This window comes from Pezoporus wallicus, unplaced genomic scaffold (genome assembly GCF_028554395.1).
Source record: "Pezoporus wallicus isolate ANWC-B61680 ecotype Strahan unplaced genomic scaffold, APGP_CSIRO_Pwel_v1 contig_3952, whole genome shotgun sequence".
Classification (NCBI taxonomy): Eukaryota; Metazoa; Chordata; class Aves; order Psittaciformes; family Psittacidae; genus Pezoporus; species Pezoporus wallicus.
In genome coordinates, this window is record NW_026635034.1 from 8726797 (window position 1) to 8742791 (window position 15995).

The following is a 15995-nucleotide window of genomic DNA, read 5'->3' on the forward strand; positions in this document are numbered from 1 at the left end:
TCAGTATTTCTGTATTTATTAAATTAAAACCACACAAAATATAACTGCACACAAGAACACACATCTTGTATTCCAATGCCATATCTCACAAAGAAAAATCTTTCTGGAGCTCTTCCCTTTTATTAGCAGAAATCCAATTTGCAAACAGTTGTTTAACCATGAAGGCTTTAACTACTCACAACAAGTCAAATTCCCCTTTGTAGGAATACATCATAACCACACACAGAGACACACACAAAATTCGGAGGCAAGTTCTGTAGCCCTGAAGTAAACAAAACTTCCACAACAAACTTGCCTGTATTTGCAGAATAAGTCAATTTCTACTACTTCCATAGTTTGTCACTTACAAGCAAACTTATTCAATATTTTTTAAATACTTAAATTTCACTTTGACAAGTATTTACAAAATCTTTACTGAAGATCAACATCCTGCATAAAGGTGACCTCAAGGATATATTGTTGCTACCATGCTACAGTTTGCACAGAAGGGGTATAAAGGCCATTGCTAGTTTTGGAAGGCTTAAACTCTTTGTTGATATAGCATGAGGACGTTAACCTATGGAAGGCAGAAGAGGTCATAATTTCAGTGCAATTACCCATTCATGATCTGTTTTAAATACATCAAGATGATGAGTCCAAAAGACTTGGGTTTTGAACTATTGACCATTTAGTTCTTTAAGAACTGATTTCATGGAAAGTTTTCAGGCCATCACATCTGTCTTCTACTGATGATATGAAGAAGTTGCATAGGGGCCTTCCTCATTCTCCTCCTCTCTAAAAAGAAAACGATCATAGTCATCAGATCAGGAACATACCATGAACAGTAAAACTGTAATGCAAATACAGATAACCAGCCTCCCTAATGGATCAAAGTAGGTCAGAGTGGCTCTGCTTGCAGAGTAATACACTATTTGCAGTGTATTACTGTTCCTTAGGCACCTCTGGAGTTCTTGTTTCAGGAGCAGAATGCTGAAAATTAAATCTGTGTAAGTTCAACAACATCAGAATGCACTCAGAGTCTAATGAACTGTCACAATGCTAAATCAATAAGAAATCCTGTAAAGGATAATAAAGTGCTGGACTTCAGAGTAATGTTGCTTTCTTAGCTTAGTTGTAGGTGTGTTTTCAGCCTTTTGAATGGCAGGGGGCACAGATGGACCAAATGAAGCAAGAACAGGAGCAGTCCATCTTAGTTGTAGCTGGATCTGTGCCTTGATGCTGCAAGGATATTCCTTGAGGTTGGGCTTTCTTGATGTATATACTACCTGTGCATTAATGTTGAGAATGATCACTTGGATTTTCTTCAGAGAAAAAAAGCTGCCCCCAAGTGCTGCTGTTAATGCAATGACTGCATAAACCAAAGGAGTGTTGCTATTAAAAAAGATCCTCGGGAAAAATCATCTGCCTACTGTTTACTTGACAATATTGCCTCTTAAAGTGGTTATGTAAACCTAGTGCTGTGCAGCATCCAGTACTAATTCAAGCATGCTACGTTCTCCAAAGATCATTTTCTACTACTGTAGCTTCAAAATTATGTTCCTGAGAGCCTATTCTTAAAGGTGCTGCCAATTTTAATGTTTTGGTGAGAACAAAGACTTAAACACTTGCCACACTATGAGTTTCAAAGGATTTCCAGTCACTTTTAATATCTGTGTGCCTCCATACAAAGGTACAGTTATTGACATAGTCTAATAAGGTAAAAACTGCGTATTTCAACAGTATTCCAAACCCCAATAATTCAGACTTTTCCCTATAACTTCTAAACATGATTATTTATCTACAATTTAAATTTTCTATAACCTCCCCTGAATAGAATCTTGGGAAAGAATGCTAGAAACTAAGCAAGCAGCTGTTTAACTTGCGCTCATTTTCCCAGCCCTTCCCTGTTCTTGGCTAGTCCAGCAAAACTGCCTTCTGAAGCCAAAGGCATGCTGCTTTTGCCTTGAAACAATCTTGTAACAAACGAGAGTGGAGGATATTGGATGAAACTGGTTGTTACTGCAGGGTTGTGTGGTTACAGTAGTACTGAGCATGGGTTTTAGCTTTTCTTACAAATACTCATGATTACATTAGTGATGCTACAGACCCAGTACCAAGCATGATTCTTAAGATACAGATCTGTGTATGTTTAAGTATTATCCTTATGTCATCAAGTCTGCATTCAAAACTGCTGTAGAACACTACAGTTTGCAGATGCTGTTCATAATACCTGGCATGACAGTAAAGTAAGGAAACAAACAATTTGTGTCTGGCTGAATAAGCACTAAAGCACTTAGGTATAAATTGTCTCAAGACAACACATTTTAAAACTTATGTTTTCAGAATTAAAGCCTATCAACATACCAAGTTTGTAAGACTCGGCTGCAGGACTGTAAAAGACAACCATAACCACTTGGCTGAAGCTGAGTATTTCAGAAAGTATATTCTGAAGCTAAGAGATAAACCCTCCTGGGGCAATGGGCTTCTAGCCACATGTGTCCAGAACACAGCTGTAAATAGCTAGTTTGTGAGGACGAAGGAGAACTTTTGTATTTTCAGAGGTTATCCTGTCCAGTAGGGGAGAAACTTACCTTTTTATGCTGTACACTGAAAATTATTTTGTAGTTCTTAGTTTGTTATACCTACCCTTTTAAGAGAATGTGTCAGAGTTGCCATAAAAATGCCTCCCTTTTAATCAGTCTGCCAAAACTGGCCTTTCAGGCTTTCTTCTTGAAAGCCTTAATATAGGAATAACATCCATCATGACGTAGCAACAGCCTAACACTGGACTGGAATTAGTGCAATTGATTATGGTGGATAATAGGAATGAATATGGAGAACTGAATTACTGAAGTAGCGGTGTTGTATTAGCAGGTCTACAGACACCTAAGTGACAAAACAGCTAATGTGTGTTTGTTTCCACTTCCCTTAAGAAATGCACTTGGACTATGGGCTCCTGGCAACTGTCAGTAGAGGGCAGACAACTGACACTTGGGTTGCAGCTGCTTTTTGGGATCTCTTTATGTGGCAGGATGTAAAAAACATGTAGTAGGTCCTTATGCTTGAACCTAAGTAAAGCAGTGACTGGCTGTAAGGTGCAAAGTAAGTTTCTGACCAAGGCTCAGGCATGCTGTAGTTGTCAGTAAGGGCTGGAAAGAACAGTTTGTGACTTCTGTCCCAGGCTGTAGTACTAGGCTGTGATGAAGTCTACAACACGCTCCTGGCCATTACCTTGGTTTGGAGTAAATATTGCTACTGTATATCTTCAGAACTGTACAGAGCAAGTACATCTCTGTTCTCATGGCTTAACAAGCAGCCAAGACTTACATGAAATAAAATTACATAGTAGTAGCTGTAGCCCCTGGCCCACAAGCACCAATATGGCAGTGTGTGTATGTTTAATGACCAAATCATTTTATTCACTTCTAAGATGTTTAAAATAGCAAAGTGGTAAGTCACTGCAACATTCTCCTTCAGGCAAAGTGAAAGGAACAGCAGAGCATTACAATCCTTTGTAGTGCTGTCTCCTCCTGTTTGCTGTTGCTGCTTTGCCTGTAGGTTACAGGAGCTGAAAGACATCTACTGCATGCTTTTGTATGTATCAGGCCATAAAAAATGCTAATAACCTCTTTCCTAAGACCACCTGCACCTGAGTGGACAAGCAAACTTGAATTCTTGCTTGAATGCTTCTAGAATCCACAATTAAACTGGGCAGCAATCTGAGTATATGAGTTAAAAGCTTTTGCAAGCCTGAAAGGATTCTCCACAGTCAGCCTCCTTTGATCTATTTGCTTTCTTAGCTGATAGCCAATGATGGTGAAAAAATACTAGGCAAATTAAACTCAATTAGTTATCAGTTTCAAATTCTTTGATACCCTACTCTTTCCCAGAGTCAGGTCAAGGAGAACTGGGAAGACGACAGTACATGGTTCTGTTCTCATGCTGAATGTCAGTTACATGGGCTTGTACAACCAACAGTGGTTAGAGTGGCTCTACTCAATTAAAAGGTTTTCAAAATGAGTCACTGAAAGGCAATTGCAGAAAGATGTGACCTGTCCCAGAAGCACAGTGTATGGCCCCAGTGTTCTAGTCCACCCTACTTAAGGACTTTATACAGAACTTGCATTAGACGGCTCTACAAGGACAAAACATTTACATTCACTTCCTGACAGCCTATAACGGGGGGGATGCAGTTGGAGAAAATAAGGCAAGGATAACTTTTGTGAGCCAAGACTGAAAGCTGGATGACATTTTGAGAACCTTGAGACATAAAGGAGGCTTTTCTCTTTAGAGTCTCTGGGTAACATCCTGCTCAGCAGACAGCCTGCAGCTCTGTACTTTGTGCTTCTTGTAGCATCATGAGCAATAAAAATCTGTGCTCCATGCATAATTAACATAATTCCCTGCTAAATCTGAACAGGAGGTGGAGAAGTAACTTATCCTCCTGTATCCATTACTCCTTTGGAGGAAATTTAATACCAGGCTCTCACTTCCCAAGTTGTAATTTGAGCAATATAGGAAATGGATATTAGCTGTTAGCAGAGTACTAGCTGTGTGATGTCACTCTCTGTATTGGCTCTGCTCATCGTGCAGCAAGGTCTAAGTGAATTTTCTTCTGTAAATTAGTATGTTTGTTTGAAGGGATGTTAAAATAATTGCCTTCCTCCAGCAGGGACTGCTGGGTGAACACCTACTCTAATGTGTTAAATACAGATCTAATGATCTGAGAGTCAGCAGCAGCACATTTTGATAGATAATCTATATTGTTTCAAATACAGCAACTGAATGAGTTTGAATAGAGAAGGATGAGTTCCAAAAACTGTTTTCCCTATTTAATGTAATCAGTTTGAAAGAAAATAATTACATATTAACAAGATGTGAAAGTGTTCCAGCCTGCCCTAATCAGACTGACACTAAACCAGTGTCCTTCTGGCTTTGGAGAGCTGTATGTGGACTGCAATAGGTAATGAATTGCCTTAAGCTGTCTTACAGAATATTTCTCCAAAGAAAGCTTGTCCAATTGCTAAATGCAATATATTGCTCCCCTCAAATTTTTCACTACTAAGTTTTTAAGTTGCTGAAATAATCCCTTCACTTGTTAAAGAAATTATGGGACTCAAGATTAATTCCTGAAAACTTACTTTCAACATTAAAAGTATGTTGGTGCACTCAAAATCAGGATGTGAAGTGAACCAGGATGATGGAAGAAGTTTTGCATTAAACAAATTTGCAAAAGTGAAGTATGTACCCGCATGGACAACATCTCCCCAGCTCTTGAGTGAGAGGAGTGATACCAGTCCCCTGCAGTCATCATAGAATCACTGACTGGTTTGGGTTGGAAGGAACCTTAAAGTTTATCCAGTCCTAAACCCCTGCCAAGGGCAGGGGCACCTTCCACTAGACCAAGTTGCTCAAAGCCCTGTCCAACCTGGCCTTGAACACTGCAAGGAATAGAGCAACCACAACTTCTCTGTGAGCCAGTGTCTTGCCACCCTCATAGTGAAGAATTTCTTCCTAATGTCTAATCTAAATATCCCCTCTTTCAGTTTAAAACAATTTTCCCCTTGAGAGAGGCCACCTTGGCATCACCCACTAAGAGGAAACTTCTGCAGAGAATACACAGGCAGACAACTAGCCCAAGAGACAAGTGAGGATATTTGTCCCAAGGACATGGGAAAACAAACACTACTGAAGTCCATTCTTGCTCTAAGTCTTTCTGTATTCTCCATGGGATGTCTACACATGTGAGGGGATAATCGCTGTGGCAGAAAGGTCAAAAAGTACTGCTTTTAATGAGTCAAGTGTACGGGAGCTCCTTGCTGTAGAAGAAATATTGAAGAAAAGTCTACATAGGTGGATCCACAAAGGGAGGGAATAAATAGGCAAAGGAGATAGCTTAGTTGAGACTGCAACATGAAGAATAGCTACACAATTATAAGATAGTTGGGACAGAAAATATGTCATCATGCCTTGCTGTAGGGCAATCAGTTTCAACACAGGCCTTAGCTTGAGTATCTACCGAAAATTACTGGTTTGCTTAAATATTTGCATTGCAAGACATCTTGGGAGAATACTAATCTTCTAGCTTTCATGGAATATTATTGCTATTCTATAAACAATGTGTTATAAGGAAGCCTTTATAACTGCCAGATCAAGGCATCTGCTAATGGTGTGCTCTGAATTTATCCCATGCATGGTAATAGCATAGACTCGCTGTTGACAAACTAAAACTACAAATGCTGTCTTGAGAGATGCACAAAGAGGGTTCAGCTCAGACTAAAAAACCTTTAGAATGAGATTAAGAAGCTTAATACTACAAGTGCCATTTACCTGACATTGTCATCTTTTAGTTTCCTGGCTGCTTGTTTGGATAACTTAATCTGCAAGTCCAGTCTCTGTAGGAAATCTTTGGCAGATAGTTCTTCTGGTGCAGTGGGCTGATTGTCAGGCTCTTGAGGACTGGGAGAAGAACTACTATCTTCCTGAACTGTTATTAGTCCTTCGTCACAAGAAGGGGAGCTGGCAACAGTTTCATTCTCGGGAGACTCCAGTGAATTAAGTCCATTGAACAGTAATGGTTTCTCTGATACAACAGGAATATTCAGAGTTTTTCGCAGAAATATACAGTCATTAGTGAACAGTTTATTTGCCCTCTTTATTTGTTCCATCTGAAAAAGATAAGAAAAAGAAGTTATTAGGTTTTGACAAAGTGTAAAGTACTAATCTTCCAAAGCAAACAGTAACCTTTAGTTACAATAAATCCGTACTTTCTTTGCAGGAGCAGTGGCTTCAGTTAGTATCTTCTTGCATTCAAAGTGACTTCAAATTGCACATTCTGGTTTATGGTAATTTAACACCCCAGCTTCTTCCTTTTATGCAGACTCCAAAATACTGCACTTTAAAGTCTTGTGCTACCTAAAGATGCTTTTCTTGAACAGTATTCCCATCTCTGTACAGGCTCACATGAACAACTTGCCAAAGAATAAAATTCTACTGCAAAAGTGCTGCCGATTTGGATTTATATTAGAGTAAGGCTCAGAACTGTTAACAGCTGCTCTAGGTGAGCTCTCTGGTAAAAAGCATGCATAATACAAACAAGGGGTGATAAAGTTAACTTGCATGTTTGAGCACATACTAGTTTTGAACACGTCTTGAATACAAGCCTACTATTTCCCCACCCACCCACCCAGTTGATGTAACAAGACTTCGTATCAAGTCCTGATGATAAGTCAGACAGTGAAAAGAATGGCAGTCTCAAACACTCTGTAATGCAGCTGCACAGAGTAGTGACTGCATTTGTTCAGCAAAGTGCAGGTACAGCATGATTAACAGCAGCCTCGTGTGTAATAATGTATGGTAACAGCCACCATATAACTGTTAAATTTTGCAGCTTTTACCTGAAAGTACTACTTATAACCTACTGATCAGTACAAACTATCTCATGACAGAAGCAAGAAGATTTCATCTTTCTCAAAATACTAATGCATAAAGGCCCACTTGTTCTATACTTAACCTGAGAAGCTATTATAAATTCCATTGCTTTACAGGCAAATAAAAGCTCCCAGTAAATGCTTATACTATCTTGCTACTAAGAATGTTTAAGTTCTTGTTCATCAAAATTTCCCTTCCAGAGTTTAACTTCCTATTTCTCAAGTGCAAGCTTTAAAAAAAGCACAGAAATCAGTATCCGTTGTTATGTGACTTTAAGCTTTAGTTCTAACCTGAAATCATTATTTCATTAGGAAAAATCCTAAGTGACATTGTTAGATAACTGGGTTAGCGTGCCTGTGTGCTGGTTAGCACATACTAATGCAGAAAGCTGTCTAAAACCGAGGGGAAGCAGTGGAGATGTTATTTTTTCTCCTCTGCAGATGTGAGACTGTGTGGCCAACTTACAGAACTGCAATAAACTACTTACGCAATGTAGACCTGTACTGTATGACTTGTAAGAGCAGTGCTATTATGGATCTGGTGTCATGTATGGATGCATTTGCTTGGGTCCCGAAAGCCTGATGAAATCTTTCTCCCTAAAAATAAATAGGAGATTCTCTCTAGAAGGGCTAGGTGTATGGGCAAGTAGTGTAAACAGTGCAGTAAATTTTACCAGTTGGGTATTTCTACTCATTACATATCCAATAAATGGTGTTCTCTACTTACAAACAACCCCAACCTGTTGATGCAGATGACTAAATGATGAAATTATTAGATTCCTTTTAAAAAGTGAGTAACATCCAGAGCCAGACAGTAAGTTACTACAAGTAAGAGAAGCTTAATACTACTCTAGCTCCTGAAACTATTTTAGTTAGCCTTACACAGTACAGGGTGCAAGTTCTTTCCCAGGCTCAGGACCATATGAAAGGCACAAAAGAAGCTTCACTTGACTTAGTAATGAGACATATAATGGCCGTCCGATGCTAGTGTAAATGTCAATTGTCAAAACTCAAAGTTGTCTGTCTTGATGGGTATCAAAAATGTTTAAAATGCTAACAGAAGCTTTTCTCTAAAAACACAACATGAAAGCTGAAAACTAAGATCTCTACTACAGGGGACTTGGAAGGTGATGCTTCAGTAGCTAATAAATAATGCACTGTACTGCTATTCTCTATCCTACTTCACTGTAACTCTACCTCCAATTATTTCTTCCTAAAATACCTCTTAAATATTACCTTGTGGCATTTGGAAGACCATGTACCTGTGCACTTTGTAATAATGAAATGGGAAGCACTTGGCTCTAAAAAGAACATCCCTCAGTCTTGACCAGGTTACTTGATATGTGTAGTACATACTCCTACAATTCAGTATGACTCCACATGTTCTTAGATGTATGGAAAGCAAGATTTAACAGTAGTGGTTTTAGTGTTAGGACAACTGAGCTTATTTGACAGCTACAGATCTATAATAGTGAAATAATATGCTAAAGCCTTTGCTCTCAAAATTGAGGCTGCACTAATGCATAAACTAGTGATCCTTCTACTGACAATGAAACATACATCCTCTTTCTTCTCCCTTCAAAAGGGATACCTTTTGTATGACGGAAAACAGCACTCCAACTGAACCATAAATAATATTAATTCCCAGTGTTAACTTACCCAACAGTGTTCAAAGGAAGATCTAATGAACACAAGCCATATAGGAATAATAGACAATATTTAGGGGAGATAGGTGAAGAGCAGAGGATGAGGCAAAAGTACACTGATCTCTCTCCCCAACATGCTCAGCTTTTCCGTTTTAAACTGCCTGTGCTGTGTCATGCCAAGGCAGGCATGGGACAGGATGTTTCTTGCTACAAACTAACTCCCATTGAGGAAAGCCACAGGGGAAAACTTAGAAAAAACACTAATACTGAAGGCAATGGCAGCTAAAGATAATGCTGATGTTTCCATTACAGCAACTCTCACTTCTAGCCAAGTATACTGGATGCAGGAAGCAAATAATGAGTCTTTAGAAGTCAATCCTTAAAAAAAAAAGCTTTTGTACTTTACATGCATCATTAGCACAGCAAAAACTTACTATACTTACACTGTGAACAAAGTTTATAGTACTTTTTCACACTGTACAGGTTTGATCCACAACTTCAGTTTAGCAGAAAAGGAGTTGTAAAGTGTTTAGAAATGTCTTTTTATTTCCTAGAAAACTACTATTTTAGTAATCTGATTACATTTTCACTTATTGCAGTGAGCAAATACACGTCTGACTAGAAAACGATATAGCTAAAATAATTTAGGCCAGGGACTTTGTTTGTTATGGAAAGCACTACCAAAACTTCAAACAAATCCAGGGAGCGTCTCGGGTCACTTTGCTTTGCCACCATAGGGAGCAAAACTTTGTTCTAATGTGGACCAGCACAAATCCAAAATGCCAGTAATCCTGTTGCCAACAAGATTTGATCAAAAGTGGCTTAATCTTTAAGTGAAGAGAAATACATTTAACGCTTTTCTCAACACAGGCTGAATGCTCTTGGAGTTCCTGGAAGGCTTTAGTAGATCTTGCACAACCAGAGAAGGAAAAGAAACCTATTTCAGTTGGAACCCATTAATTCAGGGCTGCGCTTTACCTTTTCCAGAAGGAGCACAACCTGAAGGTTAGCTGTGACCAGCATCATACTGTTAGATACGCTTATCAGCTGCTTGGCCTCAAATGACTTTGCATGTTGGGACTACCAAGGCTGTGTATAGGTATGTCAGGTGGTGTTCACTGGGCCCCAAATAAGCTGGAATGAAGGCAGGGTATGTGAGCTCTGTTCTGTGGGAAAAGGTAGCGTTGGGTTAGGCTGGCTGACCCTGTTGGCCCTGCATGTCTCAGGCTGGCATACGCTTTTCAATGTTTTCCACAGAAGGAAACTTTTCTTCTTTATAGGAAGAGAGCAGAGAAGCAGTGACATTTTCAAATCAGCTGTAAGTCACGTCTAGGCTGGTAGACAGCAGATGACAATGGGAGAATTTTTAGCCCTGAAGCTACTGGAAGAAATTCTTTATTCTTGTCACAGACTGTATGTGTCAATCTCAAAATAATGATTCTTTTGGAGAGAAGTTTACACTGTTTTCTTTCTCATCTGAAGTGAGTGTACTGGTGAATTGTTATGTGAACACAGGTTTACTCAGTGGGAGCAAGTGCATCTCGCTTCACTAGGGAAGACCAGCCAGTCCTGTGGACCCCGTGCTTGTCAGTCACAAGCCCATGCTGGAAAGGGCCCCATGCCCTGCCTCGGGCAGTGTGTGTCGGCCACTGACCATGAGAGCTGGGTGTTGACCCTTCCAGGCAGGTCATAAGATCCAGATGTCAGCATTTTAAATACTGAAACTAAACCTAGCACTGTATCCACAGTAAGAACTGAACTGTCTGCCCGCTGTGGTAGGAAACGCTCTATGGGAAATCTTCATATTGTAATCTCTCGGCTGTTTTCTACTTCCAGTGTCTCTTCCCCTTTAGCTCCGTTACTTTCTGGACCGAACAACTGTGTGCCGCTGTTACGAGAGCCAGCTGCCGCTACCGGCGCTGCAGCCCCCGGGGTTGAGCCCCTCCCGGCTCGCCCCGCCGCCCTCCTGGCTCCGCGGGCTGGCAGCTCGCCTTACCGTGACGCCGTACTTGAGGGCGATGCCCTGCAGCGTGTCGCCGGCGCTGAGCCGGTGCTCCACGTAGCGCTCGGCCAGGGGCGCCGCCACGCTTGCCGTGCTGCCGTAGGAGCGGGCCTTGGTGCGGGCCAGCCGCTGCGACAGCTCGGCCTCCGACTCCGGCCCGCCCGGCGGCTCCTCCCGCAGCGACTCGGCCATGCTCCTGCCGCGCCTCAGCGACCGCGGTTCCGCGACGGCTCCGCCGCCCTGGGCATGGCGCAACCCTCCTGCCTCAGGACCACCGACACGGCAGACGGCTCGTCTCCGCTGGCAGCCGCTGGCAGCCGCCGGCAGCGGGAGAGGCGCATGCGCGGGAGCAGCGCGCATGTCCCCGGGGCCGCGTCTGCGCAGTGACGGTGTGCGAGCATGGGTTGGGGATGGCGGGTTTCGGGGGAGGCGGTAGCGGGGTTCTGCGCGCCGTTAACACGCTCCTCGCCTTGGGCCGAGGCCTCCCTGCAGGCCCTCAGCCCCTGCCCTCATGTGGGGTTTGGAGCACAGCGGGGGAAGGCTGCAAACGTGGGAGTATTGTCTGTGCGCTGGGACTTAACTGGTTGGTTGCCAAGAGAGCGATGCGTGTCGCAGAATCACGGACTGGTTTGGGTTGGAAAGGACCGTAAAGATCGTCCAGTTCCAGCCCCCTGCAGCGGGGACACCTTCCAGTAGAGCACGTTGTTCCAACACCTGTCCAACCTGGCCTTGAATGCTGCCAGGGATGGGGCACCCACAGCTTCTGTGGGCACCCTGTGCCAGCGCCTCAGTACCCTCACAGGGAAGAACTTCCTAATGTCTGGTCTATATATCTCGTTTTTCAGCTCAGAACCGTTCTCCCTTGTCCTATCACTACATGCCTTTTTACAAAGTCCCTTTCTAGTTTTTCTGTAGGTCCTGTTTAGGTACTGGAAGATAAGGTCTCCGCAGAGCCTTCTCGAGCCCAGCTCTCTCAGCCCATCTCTATAGGAGAGGTGCTCCAGCCCTCTAAGCATCTTTGTGGTCCTCCTCTGAACATGCTCAAGCAGATCCACATCTGTTTTGTGCTGGGGGCCCTAGAGCTGTATGCAGTACTGAAGGGGTGTATGTATGTGTGTGTGTGTGATGAGAGCAAGGTAGAGGGGGAGAATCCCCTCCCTCGACTGCTGGCCATGGGTTTTTTGATGCAGCCCAGGGCATGGTTGGTATCTGGGTTGTGAGCACACACTGCTAGTTCACGGTGAGCTTCTCATCAACCAACACCCCCAAGTCCTTCTCCTCAGGGCTGGTGGGTGCCCTTGTGCTCAGTCCCAAAACCTATTATCAGCCTAGTAGAAACTTACAATTCCTTTTTTACTGCTTACAAAGAATACTGTTGGCTATTGGCTATTGAGACTGCAGCCCGTTTGTCAGCTTGAGTCTCAGTAATGCCGTTTGTCATTGAGTATGAGAAGAAAATACTGTGAAGAGGAAAAAAAAAGAAAAAGAAAAAAAAAACAAAACAAACCAAACAAAAAAAAACAACACAAAACCTTGGGCATAAGTGCACAAATTGAAAAAGGTAGTAATTATGCCAGAATTACTATAACAGTAAGAAGAAAAATGTGTTTGGGGAGGGGAAAGTAAATTTCCTGACTAGTAACTTAGGTCTTACAATATCCACGTTATTTTAAAATGGGTGTAACAGCAGTGTTTTAGGTAAGCACTTCTTGCCAAGAAGCCTGTATATAGGCTTTCTTTGAAAGCTGGATCTTTGTTACTGAGCGGGAGCTTTCTAACGCAAACTCTGTGGTACATCATTTACAGGCATAATATGTACCAAACTGCCACAAAGTGGCCAGGGCAGCCTGTTCAAGGTGACTGTGCTTGAGCAGAGGTATTGGTCAAGTTGCCCTCCAGAAGTCACTTCCAACCTCAAACATGCTATGATTCTGGGAAGGGCCTATGAGTAACAAACACCTAATGTGGTTTGTTTTTCTGGGGAGTCCTAAAAGGAGGGACCTCTAGCTTAAACTTGAGCAAAAAAGACATGAATATGATAACCTCAGCATTCCTTACCCCGGTGTGTATTCACATAATTGGAAAAATTAAATGGATCAACTGATATAATATCTAGTTGTGGGTTTTGTGGGGTTTAGATTAATTATGTTCACTGGGTGGGTCATGGGGTCTCTAAGGAATGCAGTACAAAAAAAAAATCAAGGCAGGTCTGACAAATGTTAATTATCTGCCTATGAGTTTCCAGGCATAAGTTAGGAAAACATAAAAGGTGCCTTGCAAGATGCATGCATTACTGCTAAGGAATGACATGTCAGCACTCCACCATCACGTGAGAGCAGCCAGAGTTACAGTTGTGGAGTATCCAAACAGAGGAACTGTAGGGAATGTGTAGATGGATCAGGGCAGTGGAAGAGATTATATAAATTGCTGGCGAGAAAAAGTTCACTTATATTGTAGTCTGTGGAAAAATTAATTTGGAAAGTTGGAGGCTCCTGAGGATGTCCAATTTAGTTTATACCAGCTATACAAAGAGAGCACCAAATTGTGACGTCTCTGTGCTTTCAGTTCCTTGTGAACCAACTTGATCTGCTGAGCTGCATCAGCAATTGAGCTGTGACCCACCTAGCAAAAGAGCTGAGCTGCAAGTCTGCATTTCTTAAAAATGTCTACATTAAAAATGTGTGTGCAGTGTGGAGTCATGGACCAACTTTGGCCTCTTCAGGCTGATCAGTGGAAATCATGAACATTTTTGGATGTCTGTCTAGAGCTGGAATTACTCAAACCTGTTACTTCAGCTAAAGTGGCTTTTAGTAAAGGGGAGCTGCAGTTAAACCAAATGGAAATGTTTTATAATATCACTGATAGTGGGCTGTACGTGCAATATCAATTAGTTCAAAAATGTTTGACAGGGGCACTAATATTAGGCAGCATTATTGTATGCAAAGTGGGTGCAATACACTTTGAATCAGCCATTGCAACTCTGAGAACAGCAGAAACATCTCTTGCATTAGTATAAAGATACCACAGATATTTTAATGTTAAATGATTTATTTTAGCAATAAACCTTTTCAAAGATACGTATGAGTGGGGGTTTTGTTTGTTGGTTGCCTTTTTCTGGAGTTGCTGGATTGTCTTTTCTTTGCATTAGCAATTTAAGGAGAAGCTTTTCTTACCCTAAATCCATATTATAGCCAGAGAACTTTTGGATCTAGGATGTCAAGGTACGTGATCTGATGAGTTTCTGCCTTTTCTCTACATAAAGCTTACCAAAAACTGTGTTTAAAAGTTGAGCTAGAGCTTACATGAGGTATCCCATTTTTACCTCTCTGCCTGTATGTTAACATGCATTCAGAATGAGTTTACAGAAGAAACCAGAAGTGTCTTGCTAATGAGACTTCATTTTCAAGGAAGAAAAAGTGAGAATGTGGTGTTCATGCTAATTAAATATCTGCATAGATGGTCTATGATCTTGTGAAAGCTAAAGGAAATATGAGCTTGCCTAGAGTTTCTTGGCTTGAAGTTTAAGATGAGAGGCTCTGAGGGTTTATTAGTTGTCAGACCCCTGTCTGACCTTGGTAGAAGTTGAAGCTCAGTTGCTTCGCAATATCATACTAACAGGGCTTGAGTAGTAGAAACTGGCATTGTGCCTGCACTGCTGGCTTCTTGGGTTGCCGTGTGTCTTCCTCTAGATAAGGGAGAAGATAACTCTGGGAGGAGGAACTGTCAAACTTGCCACATTAGAATCCCTGCTGTAGCTTTGGGAGTCTGATTTCTTCACACCTATGTTCTCCTTCCTGATCTCTGAATCAGTAAGTTATTGACATACGTGTGTATATGCTGATGGGCAGGGAATATATGGCAACTAGTTTTAATTTATTGGTTTACTGCCTGAGCATGACATTCACTGATCAGCAAGGGAGTCTCTTAGCACTACTGACACCACCACTTCCTTCCTCCTTGTTCTCTCCTGATTTTCCTTATTACTGCTTCTGTGATTTCCTTCCCCACAGTAGCTTCCAGTTCCAAGGAGTTGTACTTGCCCAAACCTGTTTCTTGTGTTAAAATCAGTAATTCTTCAGGTAATGCTTGCAAAGAATTGGACTTCACACTCTCATCAAGACTTACATGGGACAGAAGAATTCATTCCTCTGAGTCATTGTTCCAAAGCTGGCTGCAGACATTGTTACATCTATTACTCATTTCATTATTGCTGCAGCGGTTAGCAGCTAGAAACATACTTTTAAAAATGAAAGCTTTGACTTCAGAGACCTCAGCTAAGCATTGTGGTGTGTCTGCCTGACCTGAGGGTTCCTTAGAGCTGAGTCTGAGGCAAGGGAAACCTCTCTGCATTTTTTTTCTCTCAAGGACATGTTCAGACCTAGATAATAGTAGCTTTGCATTCTTATATAAAAATCCTTGTACAGGAATTAGGTAAGGATGTACAAGGTGTATGGAAGCTAATACTGTAACATCTACTCATGCAGCAGTAGTTAAAGGTAATTCTAATGAATCATTAGGAACTCTTACTGCCTCTTCTGTCTTTCTGAATTTGCTGTGAGGATAAGAGTTTTCATTAGAGCTTCATGATGAATTTTCTAAATAACCAACCATATTTAGGCCTACACAGTCCGTTGACTTCCAGTTAGTATTGGATACCTAGCTGCCATTTTATTACTGAAAATCATCCATACCTAGATCAGTAAGTGCATAGTGGCCTTAATTTATTTTGTATCGGCTGCAGACTAAAGTCAGTGTTCAAATAAAAGTCAGTACCAGCTGAGTCTAGTTAAGGTGGCATATGATTTAATGGCAAAGTAAGTATAGAAGAGAATGCCTTCTAGGAGGGAATCATTATGTTAATTATCAGATATTCATTAGTTACTTTGTCAGTAAAGAAACTCAAATTCATTTAGTAAAGTGCTAAATGAAACAACGAGC

At 41.5% G+C, this 15995-nt stretch overlaps 1 protein-coding gene across 1 annotated transcript; it reads right to left on the minus strand.

The window, feature by feature from the left end:
- Nucleotides 1–11313, minus strand: LYSMD2 (LysM domain containing 2). Its single transcript, XM_057397480.1, has 3 exons — nt 11052–11313; nt 6310–6647; nt 1–774 (listed from the first exon to the last, which is right to left on the minus strand). Exons 1-3 carry the CDS (start codon nt 11247–11249, stop codon nt 723–725), a joined length of 588 nt encoding a protein of 195 aa, XP_057253463.1. The 5' UTR covers nt 11250–11313; the 3' UTR covers nt 1–722.
- Nucleotides 11314–15995: the final 4682 nt, after the last annotated feature.

What these genes read in the sequence shown, in the direction of transcription:
- LYSMD2 (XM_057397480.1), bottom strand. Translation starts at nt 11,249, where the DNA reads ATGGCCGAGTCGCTGCGGGAGGAGCCGCCGGGCGGGCCGGAGTCGGAG. An exon ending in CCCTCAAGTACGGCGTCACG is followed by an intron (nt 6,648 to 11,051) that starts GTAAGGCGAGCT and finishes TATCTTTTTCAG; the next exon opens with ATGGAACAAATAAAGAGGGC. An exon ending in CTAAAAGATGACAATGTCAG is followed by an intron (nt 775 to 6,309) that starts GTAAATGGCACT and finishes TTTTCTTTTTAG; the next exon opens with AGAGGAGGAGAATGAGGAAG.